General features: G+C 39.3%; 1 protein-coding gene across 1 annotated transcript in view; it reads right to left on the bottom strand.

Moving 5' to 3' along the window:
* PCDH15 (protocadherin related 15) overlaps positions 1–13,184 on the bottom strand; it is a 1,265,671-nt gene that overhangs the window by 201,389 nt on the left and 1,051,098 nt on the right. The window contains exon 23 of the mRNA XM_032845308.1: positions 4,690–4,806. Within this exon, the coding sequence (XP_032701199.1) occupies positions 4,690–4,806 (117 nt within the window). The remainder of the gene's footprint in view (positions 1–4,689; positions 4,807–13,184) is intronic.

The raw sequence follows: 13,184 nt of genomic DNA, 5'->3' as shown, positions 1-13,184 counted from the left end.
TAAAGCCAATTACTATTGAGAACTTGCAAAATCTCTTTTAGGGAGCATATGTATTTCATAAGTGAATATCAAAATCAAAAAAAAAAAGAAGTCTTCCACGTCAATAATACACTAATATATGCAAACAAGAGTGTGACAATTGCTAATATTGAACATGTTCCAACTACTACTTGACTTTAAATGGGAATCCTATAACTTCCTAAAATGCATTAAGTGGAAAGAATTATATAACCATGAGGAAAGGGATCCCCCATGGATTCCTCATACTTTCTTGGGAATGAGCAAAATGTAAACTTCATTTATTTATGCCAACTTTTCTGCATCTACATTCTCACAAGGGGTCCCATTCTGTCAGGCGCTTGCCCTGTCCACAAACAGAACTCTTGTATTTCGGGGTTTGGCCTGCAGCTTCTGGAAGAATAAAATATGCAAATGGAAATTACACTTGCAGTTTTGTTTTGTGAAAGTTGGATTGAGAGGTCTCTGGTGAGCAGAAAGAAAAGGTTAGTGATTTTTAATATCCAAAATGATCAGTCATTACCTATTTACATCTCCGTGAACTCCTTAATGCCAACACTGTCACAAAAGCAAGGCAAAAAATAAAGTCCCAACAACTTTAATTCAGTGGGAAAAAAACAAGTCCCTGGTTGTTTCCCTCACCAACCCCCGTCTAGAGCACTTCAGTTTTGTAAAACATGCATTTTATAATTCTTCATTTATATTCAGCAACGGTGTTCTCTTTGGCTCTAAGACTTTATCCAGGTTATCCATCTGATACTTCAAAGGATTTTGTTTTGCTACTTTCTGGGTTAAAAGTAGGTGGTTCTCCCTTTATTTAGAGGAAACACAATGTCTTGAAAAGGAGGTGGCCAGTCTCTTGAGGCGAACGTTATTACTGCTGAGTTGTGGCCATGCCCAGGCTAGGAGGGTGAAGAAGCCTTTCTCCACCTTGCGCACATGTCAGTCTGCTCTGTCTTGCACACGCACCACCTGCTCTATCTGCACAGCCCTCGATGGCCAAACTAGAGACTCCCAAGTTTTCCCATTGTCACAAATCACACAATTTCTGAATATCTGGCATACTTTGTCAGTTCTGGAGAGTATAGAAATCACTGTTAATTTATTCATTTATTCAATTATCTAATGAATGTTTCCTAAGAGACTGCAAAGTCTCAAGCATAGCGTTGGATGTGGACATGCAAACTGGAGTTAAGCTTTGATTCTTGTCCTCGAGAACCTTCCTTTCTAGTTTGGAAAAGAGACCATTAAATACACAAAGTGTTTCCAAAGATAGTTACCCATGGGAGCCCTGAACGGTATCTTCTAATTATGGAATGTTTATAATAGCAACAAAGTAGAAAATAATCAGTAACCTCATTAAAAAAATACATATTCTGGATTTATGGCACAGACATAAAATTATACAAGTAAAAATCAATCATAATACTTTTGAAAGTTGTGTAATGTGAAATTTACGTTCTGAATATTTTCACGGAATCAAGCTTTTATTTCTGTTTGTTGTAGGTGTAGCCCAGTTGCAACTATGTTAACTTAAGGGATCCAGCTTGCCAGCAATCACTGGAAAACTCAGTGCTGAACACTGGTTATGGAGAAGATTGCTGGTGTGTCAAGTATCAGCACTGAGCCTGAGAACATGTCAGAAAGAATAAAATCAATAACACAAGAAATACCAGGTGTTGGCAGGGATGCAGAGAATGGGGAACCCTCGTGCACTGTTGGTAGGAATGCAAGCTGGTGTAGCCACCATGGGAACCAGTATGGAGGTTCCTCAAAAAATCGAAAATAAAACTACCCTACGATCCAGGACTTACACTACTGGGTATTTACTCAAAAAATACAAAAACATTAATCCAGAAGGCTACATGCACCCCTATGTTTATAGCCACGTTATTTACAATAGCCAAATTATAGAAGTGTTCCAAAATCCATCAACACATGAGTGGATAAAGAACATGTGGTATATGTACACAATGGGATATTACTGAGCCATAAAAAAGAATGAGATCTCACCATCTGCATCAACATGGATGGAGCTAGAGAGTATAATGCTAAGCAAAATAAGTCAGTCAGAGAAAGACAAATGCCATATGCTTTCACTCATACATGGGATTTAAGAAACAATAGAAACAAACAAAGGAAAGAGAGAGAGAGAGACCAAGAAACAGACTCTTAGCTACAGAGAACACTGATGGTTACCAGAAGGGAGGTGGAGGGGGGAATAGGTGAGGGGGATTCAGGGGCTCACTTGTCACGATGAGCAAGGAGTAATGTACAGAAGTGCTGAATCACTATATTGTACACCTGAAACTATTCCTACACTGTATGTTAACCACACTGAAATTAGAATAAAAAACTTAAAAAACGGAGTCTGACAAAATACACACTCCCTAACTGAAATAAGTATGCTCAGTATTTCCACTGAGTGACTATCACCTGTCTTTCATCTACTGAAAAGCCAGCATTAGATGTTAAATGTGAGAAACTACTACTGGGGATTCAAACCTAAGAACTTCTTAACAGAAATATGGAATTTGAAACTGGTAAATTTCCATAAACTTCCATACATGTCAGGCTGTAAAAAAGGAAAGATCCAGAGGTGGTAAATGAGACTCAAAGCCTGGACTACCCAAAAATGTGCTATCTGCCCTTGAGGGGAGTAAGATCTTAATCTTCAAACCCATTTAAGGGAATAAAAAAAATGAGTAACAAAATCTAATTTCCCTATTAAACTATTGTAAACATTTATCTCACCACAAGTTGAGGGCCTCTCTCTAGATATTTTACATAAGTAATAGCATTTCTTTATGGAACAGACAATAGACCCAGACAACTTCTCTCACATCGGTGGGGTGGTCTGAAGGTTCAGCCAGGTACCAAGGTGGCAGGTGCCAAAAGGAAAGTGAGGATTTTGGCATCCGTACCCACACCTGGGGTATGTGGCACAGAGGGGATCAGCATACCTACATTTAGTCTCTTATCATTAATACCATTAATCTTAACACTACCTTCCATTCTGTGCTAATATAAATGTCTTAGAAATACGAATATTTGGGGATGCCTGCGTGGATCAGTTTGTTACACATCTGACTCCTGATTAAGGACCATGTCATGATCTCAGGGTCCGAATCCTGGGATTGGATGGAGCCCTTGCGTTGGGATCCCCAAGTCAGCGGGGAAGTCTGCTTCTCTCCCTCTGTCCCTGACCCCACTCACACTCTTTCTTAAATAAATAAATCTTTAAAAAAGAGAAAGATATATGAGTATTTTAAGATGCTGGGCTTGTTTATACTCATTTAGTAGAGTGTGTTTTAATTCCTATGAGCAGTTCTGTTTTTCCCAGAAGATTCTCCAGTCTGGAGAGCAAAAACTGGTTAGCACAATAATCAGTATAGACTTGATGTTCAAAACACATGCCTTCGAGAGAACTGAAAGTGTACTCTTCATTTCAAAGTAGTTTCTACCTCTGGCAGTTTATATATATATATTTTCTGACAGTTGATATTAAAAGCAGATATAGCACCAATTTCATATTCACCATATTGACTAGTGTGTCCAAATCTACAAAATTTTGCCTATCACATTTCCCAGAATGCAATAAAACAGTTTCAAAGACATTTTAACACACTAGAGAAAAGGAGCTTCTGACGGAAAGGTTACTGCTTTCATGTTAACATTATTATTTTTCAAGACCTTATCATCACAAAAGACTGCATATGACCTGTCACAGTTGAAGGTGAAAAATGTTCTGACAGTCATCCACCTTTTATTAAATAAACGGGATTACACAAATACTATTTATATTAGCAATATGAAACAGAACTCCTAGATCGCTTATAAAATTCGGGTCTTTCTCTATTTTCTTGTTTTTCTAAAATGTCTTATTTAATATTTCTTTTATTTTTGTAGAGTATATCAGCCCCTGACTAATGGTGGAAGTTCACTCAAAAGTAAAACATCTAGATCTTCATTATTTGGCTATTAAGAGATTAATTAACATTTATAAAGTGCTCACATTATTTATACAAAGCATTTTATATAGGTACTATTTTTTCTACATGCTACTTTTCACTCATCAACATAATAACACTAAGGAAAATTTACCTCGCTTCTGCTGTAATGAAAACCCTCTATTTTGGAAGGCAATCTGGAATATCTCAAAAGAGGTAAAATTCTGGATAATAAAGACTGCATTAAATATGTTCTAAACACCATATTAATATTTACCAAAATTACCAAAATTAACACATTCAACATAACTATTATGTCATCCATTGATAGTAATATGTGACTAAAAGGGAAAACTCTTAAAGATGAAACCTAAACCAATTAAACTAATCTTACACTGTCCTAAATAAAGAGCCCAAATGATACTGACTCTGAACACAGAGAACTTTTCCAGTTCGATTTATTATTCATGTGGGATACATTGGTGAATAGCAAATTCTGAATTCCAGCAACATAGAAGGCATCTGCTTAACTGTGTTCAATAATAATTGTGTGAAGTGTGTGTGTCCCCATGGGTGCTACAGGTGAACACACATGAAATGACTAGGGAGGACAGAGTGGACTCAGACTGTCCAAACGTGCTGCCCAGAAAGTGTGTCCTGTGTGACCGTGCAAGGTCCTCTCTGCTAAGCTCCCGAGTATCCATCCCTTTCCCTTACTTACAGGGGGGTCTGCATCTTCAGCATAAACGGTCGTGATGGGTGTGCCCTTGATGGCGTCCGGAGCCACCATCCCCTTGTAGATCCGTTTACTAAATACAGGTGGATAATCATTCATATCCTGGAAAACACAATGGAGAATTTAGAGCTGCTGGTAACAGTGGGTTGGGGGCACAGTTATGAGTCTGGCTCCCTCTCTTCCTATCACACAACCTATTTGTCACCATCAACCTTCCACCCTCTCAATCCTGTGATTCTTACTGCAGAGCCATGGCCCGAAGGAAGCTGGCAGAACTATCCAATATTCACGCGTTGAAATAGCGTGCCACTCCATCAAACGGTCTGAAATTATGCCTCTGGACATGGGAAAGATGCTCGCAATTTTCCCAGGAGGTAGTTCCAGTGGTATGAGGTGGTTCTGAACTCTGGAAACAGGGATGGGCAACTTCACTAAAAAGGGTCATTCTATGACACAGGTGTCAAGGGTGGTGCCTTCTTTATAGTGCTGCTGTTTCTTTTCAAAAAAAAAAAAAAAAAAGCCCACTAATGTTTCTGTTGCCACTGAAAATTCTGGATGTACTTAGCATAATGGGATGATTAGCACATTTCAAATGCAAACTATGAAACAGGCTTTGATGCCATCTTACATTTTCACAAACATAAACTGGTTCAAGAATGTTTTCTCTATAGCACACTACAAGAATGACACATAGAATTAGATGTTCCGATAGACAGAAAACAATGGTGATTTATTGCAGGAGGTTTTCAAGTTAATTTATAGGCATCTATTTTATTTTTACCACTCAGTGATATAAGTACATTGTTATTTATGTAGTATCACTCTTTAAACAAATAATTATCAAGTTCTTCCCATTTCTATGACTCAGTGCTAGGCACTGGGTCTACTGAGGTCACTCAGGAAAATGATGGTCTTCACCTCATGTCACTTACTTGCCATTTGACAGGCAAAGACACTGATTCAGCAGATAGTTGTGACTCTGCCTAAATTAATCTAGTTATTTGACAGAGCCAAATTAATAAATCTGGTCCTTTGAGAGCAAGACCATTTTTTCCCCAACCATTTTATGTTTTATAGAGAACCGCATTTTAGTTTTTCCTCAAAATAATGCTTTTTACTATGGCAGATCTATATTTCTTAAATTTACTTGTTTTTAAAATAATCACTACACCCTGCATTGTTTTGGGTACTTTGGGTCAGACACATTTGAGCTTAAAGCTGAATGTGTTAATTATCTTACTCCCCAGGTCATCTTTTTCTCACTTGTTATTAAAAACAAAAGAAGAAAATTATTCTACACAGTTTTTAATATCTGCTCTGATACAACAATTTCCCCATACAATGTAAATTGGAAACCCACTAATTAACTGAATATAAACACCTCTTTTTGCAAAGAGGTCAGGATAATTATCTGTTACAATCAAACAGCATTTGCTTGTATATTCACAATAGAGTTGACTTCTGAGTTGTAAATATGAGAAAATCTGCAAACTTTAATGAAAAATAAGAGATCTTTAAGTGTAAGCAAAACTAAAAAGTTAAAAATACCATTTCCTGTGTTTTGACATACAGTCTTCATAACCTTCTGTGAACAAAAAATGAAAAAGCTTCTTTTATAAATCGCGACCTTTAGAATCTGAACAAGTACAAGACATTGAAAGCACCATCCTCGATAATGAGGGTGGTGGATGGTATTGATCTTGAGGTTTCAGGCAGGGGGTACATATATAAAACATTTGCACGCACACTTTTCTCCTGCTCTTTTCAACAGCGCCAATTAATTTAATGAGTGAATCTTGTAACTAAAGGGGTGGAAATCCTTTTGCACCCAAAGTTGTAACTTCGGAAGGTCAGAAAAGAAGGGACCCAACACTGGAATTTTTCTGTACACAAGTTCCCAAGGTCACGCAAACTCAATATGTCCTGATAAATTTTCTCCTCCTCCTCATTCTTCTGCTTTTGCTTTCTCATCTCAAAAGATTCTTACAACCTTATTGGTATAAGATACTTTTGGTACTTTGATTCTTCAGAGAAAAAAAAGGCATGTGATCTAGTTGTCATATAGTTGCTAACAGTACTCGGTACAATGCCCCCCCTCCCTTTACCCCTACGAAAGTAATCACTAGAGTCACATTCCAACTGCATGCGTAGTGGTTGTTTTCTATAATCAGGCCTCACAGACTGATTAGACACAAACCTAAGTAATAACAGAGGGCTCACAGGACTGTTTCTTCTCCTCCTTTCCTTCGCTTGCCACTGGCAGGACCAAGAATAAACCAATGCCGCTACTGTGGGAGCCTTCTCTCTATAGTACATTGTACATATTTTGGAGTTGCAATCTTTTATCGTAGCTCAGACGTTCTTGCACAATGCATGATTTCAGATGAGCAAATTTATTGAAATGCGATGCCAATAGGCATAATCAATAGCTCCTTATATTTATGCTCTAGGGATGGCTGAAGAAAAGTAAACAGTAATCTGCTGTGCAAATGCTCTGTTACACAGCAAAGGAAGGAGCAGTTGCACTCTCCGTACAGGCTCTTTTCTGTTGCCCATTTTCCACTAGAGGGTAGTATTGGCAAAAAGAAACAGCATTCTCTGTCTACTTGCTAACAGTTTTATCACCAAGACCCTTAATAGTTTCGTTTCCGGGGTTATAATCTTTGTTGGTCTGAACAAAAATTATGGTTCATGTTTCTAAAGAGTATTCTGGAGGTTGGCCTGGTTCTCATCTAGAACAACACTATGCTCTTCTCAGAAAAAAAAAAAAAAAATGTTCCCGTCAGTTTACCATTTGCTTCCACATCTCAAGCAAGTAAGACAGTACCTGAAGGAACAGTGAGCTAGAAAGAAGAAAATATGAGTTCCACTTATTTATTTTCTCAATTAAAGTCTAAATTAGTTACAGAAACCATTGCTACTTCTGCAGACCGAGGAATGCATTTAAGGAAACGTTGTAAACGAGCATCCCAGGAAACCAGGTACTCGCTGGGGACCTTGCAGATTAATGGCAGGTTTCCACAAAAAGTAGAGAAAGAGATGGTAAGAATTTTGAGTTTCTGGAATCGGGGTAAGAGCTGTTCTTAATAAGAGATTTTTTCCAGACCGAAGTGTACTGGATGTTTATGCTCCAATCATCTTTTTTTAGAAGGATGAAGATACAGCGAACGCCAGCGCTCATCCTCAGCTCTCAGGCACGCTTGGCTGGGGACACGGGGATGGGGTGCTGGTGGCTGGGGGGGACTCCCACAGCTTGGCATGGTCTACCTACAACTGTTTGTTGCCTGTCCTCTGAAATGCCTTGAGGCTTGAGAAGCAGATGACCATCTTTCCTGGAGCATGGTGCCATTGACTTCTCTGCCTGTTCCCAGGTCCCCTCTCCACTGCCAGACCACTTCTGGGTCTGACCAGCTGCGCTGACCCAGCGGCTGCCTTTTGCGGTTTGCTCCCTCCTGCGACTTCTACTTCTCATTTTGTCTTGTCCGACTTTGCTCCCTCTCCCTCTGCGCAGAGGATCAAAATAGGCCCCACCTCCAGCCAGACAAATCTTTTTTTTTTTCTGTTTTGCATGGGGCAATCCTAAACATAAATCATACACTTACTCAACTTTCTTTTTCCTTCCTTTTTTTCTTTTTTTGCCTCAAAACCTGCCCTGGAAGCTTCTTTCTTAGAAGTGTGAGTTTGTTTTGGTTTTAGTTTGGTTAAATTTCTGAGGGTGTAGTTATTCTGGGTTCTTGAGGGGCTGCAAACCCCTGATTCAGAAGGGATCAAAGCTTTGCCACACCAGCAAAATGTACCCAGTGGCATTCAGTAGCACAAATACTGATGGAGCATCCTCTGGGTGTTGGTCACCACGTTAGATGGTGGGGATCTCATTACCCCCAAGAGAGGCACAGTGCCCGCTGGTACTGAGCTGATGGGTCAGAGTGGAAAGCAGAAATTAAATACATAATGCTGGGCATGACGAATTTTATGAAAAAAGTACAAGGATGTAATGAGAGAGTGTAGTAAGGAGTTTAACTAAATTTCACACAGGGGGCATCTCTGTTACCAAAGCAACTGCTCCATCACTCACGCCCTCCGGCAGGTGGGACCATCCTTCAGTGCAGTCAGTTGCATGAGGAGCAGAAGGTTAGGCAAGGTTGAGCAAGCCACAGCTCTAATAAATAATTCCATCCCTATCTAGTTTCTCTGTTTGGGAATGATAATGTGGGGAGAAGGGAGCTGATGAGCTTTAGGGATGTTTTCTAAGCCAGGAAGCTATGGGCAACTCAAAGAAAATGGGCATGATCTGAGCTAGAATCTTCTAGCAGATTCCGTCTTACTTTCTCCAACGTGCTCCAGAATTGCATGTGTGTGCTTTATGGTTACTGTGTATCAGGCTTTATGCCAGGTCTGTTCAATTTATCATCACATTGAAATATATGAGCTATTTTATTTCTATTTTAATTATAAATAAACCAAAGCTTAGAGAGGTCAAGTTGCTTGTGGTGATCCTGCTATTAGGGCAGACCCAGGACCTCATGCTGGCATGTGAGACCCCACAGGAGGCATTCTGATATTCAGACATGAGGAGAAAAGGAACTGGCCAAGCTGTCAAAAGATTATGTATCAGATGTTAACTAAGATGATGTGAGTAGGATGTTCAATAAAAGTCCACAATAACTTTTTAAAGATTTGTGGTAAAAAATACTTTACAATTTAAAAATTCTTTCAAGTAGCTATTACACTTTTATCTTGGCAACCTGATATGCTTCTAAACATTGCATAACGCTAATCTATTTCCCTGAAGATAATTTTCATAATTATTTACAAAGCTTGTTTTTTTCTTTTTTTTGCTTAAAAAAAGAAAGAGACTTGCATCAGTTGAATTTGTACATTTAGACAACAATTAACTCAATATTTAACCCTACAGTTATTTTCACTAAAAGCTAAGAAAATTTTCCCCAAATTTCATTCTTTGGAAAACTACTCCTACCAGAAGCTTTAGAAACAAAAAGAATCCCATAATTCCACTATGGAAAAATGTGGGAAATCATTTTTTATTTCCTTTAGAGTCACAATGTACACCAGCTTATTAAGGACTTTTAGATGAAGACATGCAGTGGAGACATCGGTTTACTTCTGTGTGCCTCAGCATTCCCCAAATCCATTTGTCTATGAAATTCTTTGTCTATGAGACACCGCTTACCATATCTCAAGGAGCTCATGCTCTGTGGAATCTTCTCTGAGGGACCTCGAGATAGTGCAATATCGAGGGCACACACTATGACTATGTGGAATATTGACTTCGGTGAATTAAAGGTTTCAGAAAATACATTGAGAATTCTGCTGCATGGAGAGTGCCCCCAGTTTGTGGCAACCATGGGAGGCAGGGGGACAGATGCCAGGGATGGTAATATCCACCACTGGTAGGGCTTATCATCATCTCCTGCCCTCACCAGGAGGCAGCTTGGTTTTGGAGACTTCTGGCAAATGGGAGAATGTGAGAGTCACGGAGGAGTAAAAGAACGTAACTGTGTGCACGAAGTAAGGCACTTTCCTGGGACTCCCGGGAGCCAGTGGGTGATATTTGACGAACCAGGATGGAGACCCACAGAAATGTGAATTATTACTGATAACTCTGAGCAGGTACCTTTTCACTTGTTTCCTCTAGTTTGATTGTTTAGGGGAAATATGTCACAGCTCAGTCATAAAACTCTGGAATAGTAGAGAATGCAGATGCTGTAAGAATTGCTGTAAGAATGCCACCCATTGGTGTGCTCTTCCTGATACATTTGCATTCTTCAAACTTGCCAGTGAATACATCGGAAAGATGACACCAATAAGGATATGATAACCGAGAATAGACTAAAGAGGAATATTTGAATGCCATAGTCCAAAACAAGTATTTTCTCCAGTTTAGCCAGCACTCAGGGAAAAGTCAGCAAGTGGTAAAAAACAATGATCAACCCAATCAACCCAATTAGATCCCCCTACCTGGCTCATTGAGATCCTCTTTTTATTCCATTTTCTCCCTCCTGAGAAAGGGAAGGAGGATGCTATAAATCTTAAACTCTCCAGAGCTTCCTCTGACCAAATGAAATCCAGCACTCTGCCCATAGGGTCACCATGGAACATCAGTGGCACATCACCACCTGTCAGGTGTCTATGGTATGACAATGCTGCCTTTGTAGCTGGCGTTGAGATTCTCTCTAGAAAAGTTATCCTCATTCCTATATTCTATGGGGATAAGGACATTTGTCTTCCTGCTGGCGAGAAAACACCTCTGAAAGATGAAAACTAGCTCCATCTTCTAAGACTCCCTGAATTTCTCAACAGTTGGTCCTCGTGGATATTTTTTCACTTCTGGTCCTTCCAGTTCTCCCTGCCTATGGTCATACCTGCTCCTGTAGGACAGGCAAACACAGCTGGTGAGCCAAGTCTCCTTCCTGCACGGAAGGGTCTCCCTCATCCACGTGTGCCGCAGCCATTCCCCCAACAGGGTGACAATAAACAGAAGGACTTAGGTCATCTTCTCGTCTTAGACAATCCTTCACAAGGCTGTCCAGTATCGCAGAGCCATTACACAGTTCGACTTTTCTGACTGGTCTTCCACTTTTGGTTTATCACAGAAGATAGACCTTTTCTTTCTGCATATTTCTATATTATATCACAACTCCATTTGTAAGGACAGATTTTTCTCTGGATTATATGCCCGAAACTGTATAGAATTTGATTTTTATTTTTCAGAGATTTACTCACATCATCTAATTTATCATTATATATTCAATTATTCAGTATATGCAATAAAATTTACAGTGAAGAAGGCCTTGTGTTTCCGTGTTCTGCAGAAACATTGCAACAAAAACACATATTATGCATTTGGTCATCATTGGTTCTGTTCTGGATCACTAAGAAAGCACTCTGCGGGTACCTATGATAAAATTCTACTTTCTTTCTACAGTTGATATAGCTTTCTTTGCAAATATCACTTCAGTTTTCCCACTCTCACTCCAATTAGAAATGTTTGATAGACTAGATTAAGCATTTGATCTTTTTTCTTCTTCTTCTTCTTTACAAAAGAAAATTATGTGTCTTCTCATTTTCAAAGAGAGATCTTCAAGATGCTTCCCCTGTGGTGACTGTTTGGGGTAGAAATATCTCTTAGCAAGTACTATGCAATTATGTTATCAGCAAAACAGCTTATCATACTGCAAGTAAACAGAACAATGACAGAAAATCTGCATGCTTGGGAAAGACCTACATTTGTGGAGAAATGGGAATTGTATTCCATTCTTCCCTTCAAAACAAACAAGCACAATGTTTTTATGGGTTCCAATATTAGGTAATAGTTTTAAAGTTCTTCTCTGGGATAATGTCACCCTGAGCGACCAGAAGAGAGAAAAGCAAGCATCAGCCTGCATTTGGGGAAATGTTCTGAAATTTTATTATGCTTTCATCACCTTGGAAAAAGGATGTGGCATTGGAAATGTCTAGAATTGGGGCACCTGGGTGGCTGGTTTAAGGGGACAACTCTCGGTTTCAGCTCAGGTCATGAGTTTCAAGGTTGTGAGATCAAGGCCTGTGGCGGGCTCCATACTCAGCATAGAGTCCGCCTCAGATTCCTTATCCCGCCCTCTCCCTTCCCCTGTGCTCCTCCCAGCCTGCGCATGCTTGTGTGTCTTCTTTCTCTCTCTCAAATAAATAAAGAAATAAAATCTTTAAAAGAAAAAAAAATAACTAGAATTGAATGCTGGTTGATTAAGTTTTATCATAAATGTATAATAAATCAGAAATAATTTAGTACAGGTCAGGAAGACCTGACCAATGAAACCGCTTGATTTCTCTAAATAAGGTAAAGCAACAGAGACAACAAAAATTAGATCAACACCCTTCCGCTTCTGAAGAAAGAATGAGTCTATTGATGAGCAAACCCTTTCCACATGCCAATGTGGTAGCCTTAGGGGACACCCATATATTAAAATAAAGGGGTGATCAGGGAACATGAAATCCAGTTTAAGAAACTTCAGTCCCAGGTAGAGACCAAGACTTATTTAGAGCACTTTCTGCTTGATTAGATGATATTTTTGGATCTAATCCAACTCCAAAGACTTCTATCAAAAAAAAAAAAAAATCCAAACAAATCAATCTACACTGAATCCAGAGCAGCCAAGTCAGAGTCTGTGATGGTTTAGATGATGAACCATCTCCTTGATGAACCACACCCATCCTGAGACACAAGGCCATCCCATTGAGTATCCATCTGTGTGTCTGGGAAGAATGTGCAGAGTCATTAGTGGCAAGTCTTCCTTTATTGTTCAAAACAGCCAAATAAATGGCCATTTTTCTATCTTTAATTTTGTGTGTGTGTGTGTGGTCATTTCCACCAAATCACAGGGCTAGGCAAATGTAGACAGGGTAAGATGGCCTAAGTTTTCACTTGGTCCTGAGCCATTCCACCATATTGTTAGTTCACTCAGGTCAGGCTTATCTTAGCC

This window comes from Lontra canadensis, unplaced genomic scaffold (genome assembly GCF_010015895.1).
Source record: "Lontra canadensis isolate GAN:19392208 unplaced genomic scaffold, GSC_riverotter_1.0 scaffold162, whole genome shotgun sequence".
Classification (NCBI taxonomy): domain Eukaryota; kingdom Metazoa; phylum Chordata; class Mammalia; order Carnivora; family Mustelidae; genus Lontra; species Lontra canadensis.
Note: the sequence above shows the minus strand (reverse complement) of the source record. Positions and strands in the feature narration are given on the sequence as shown.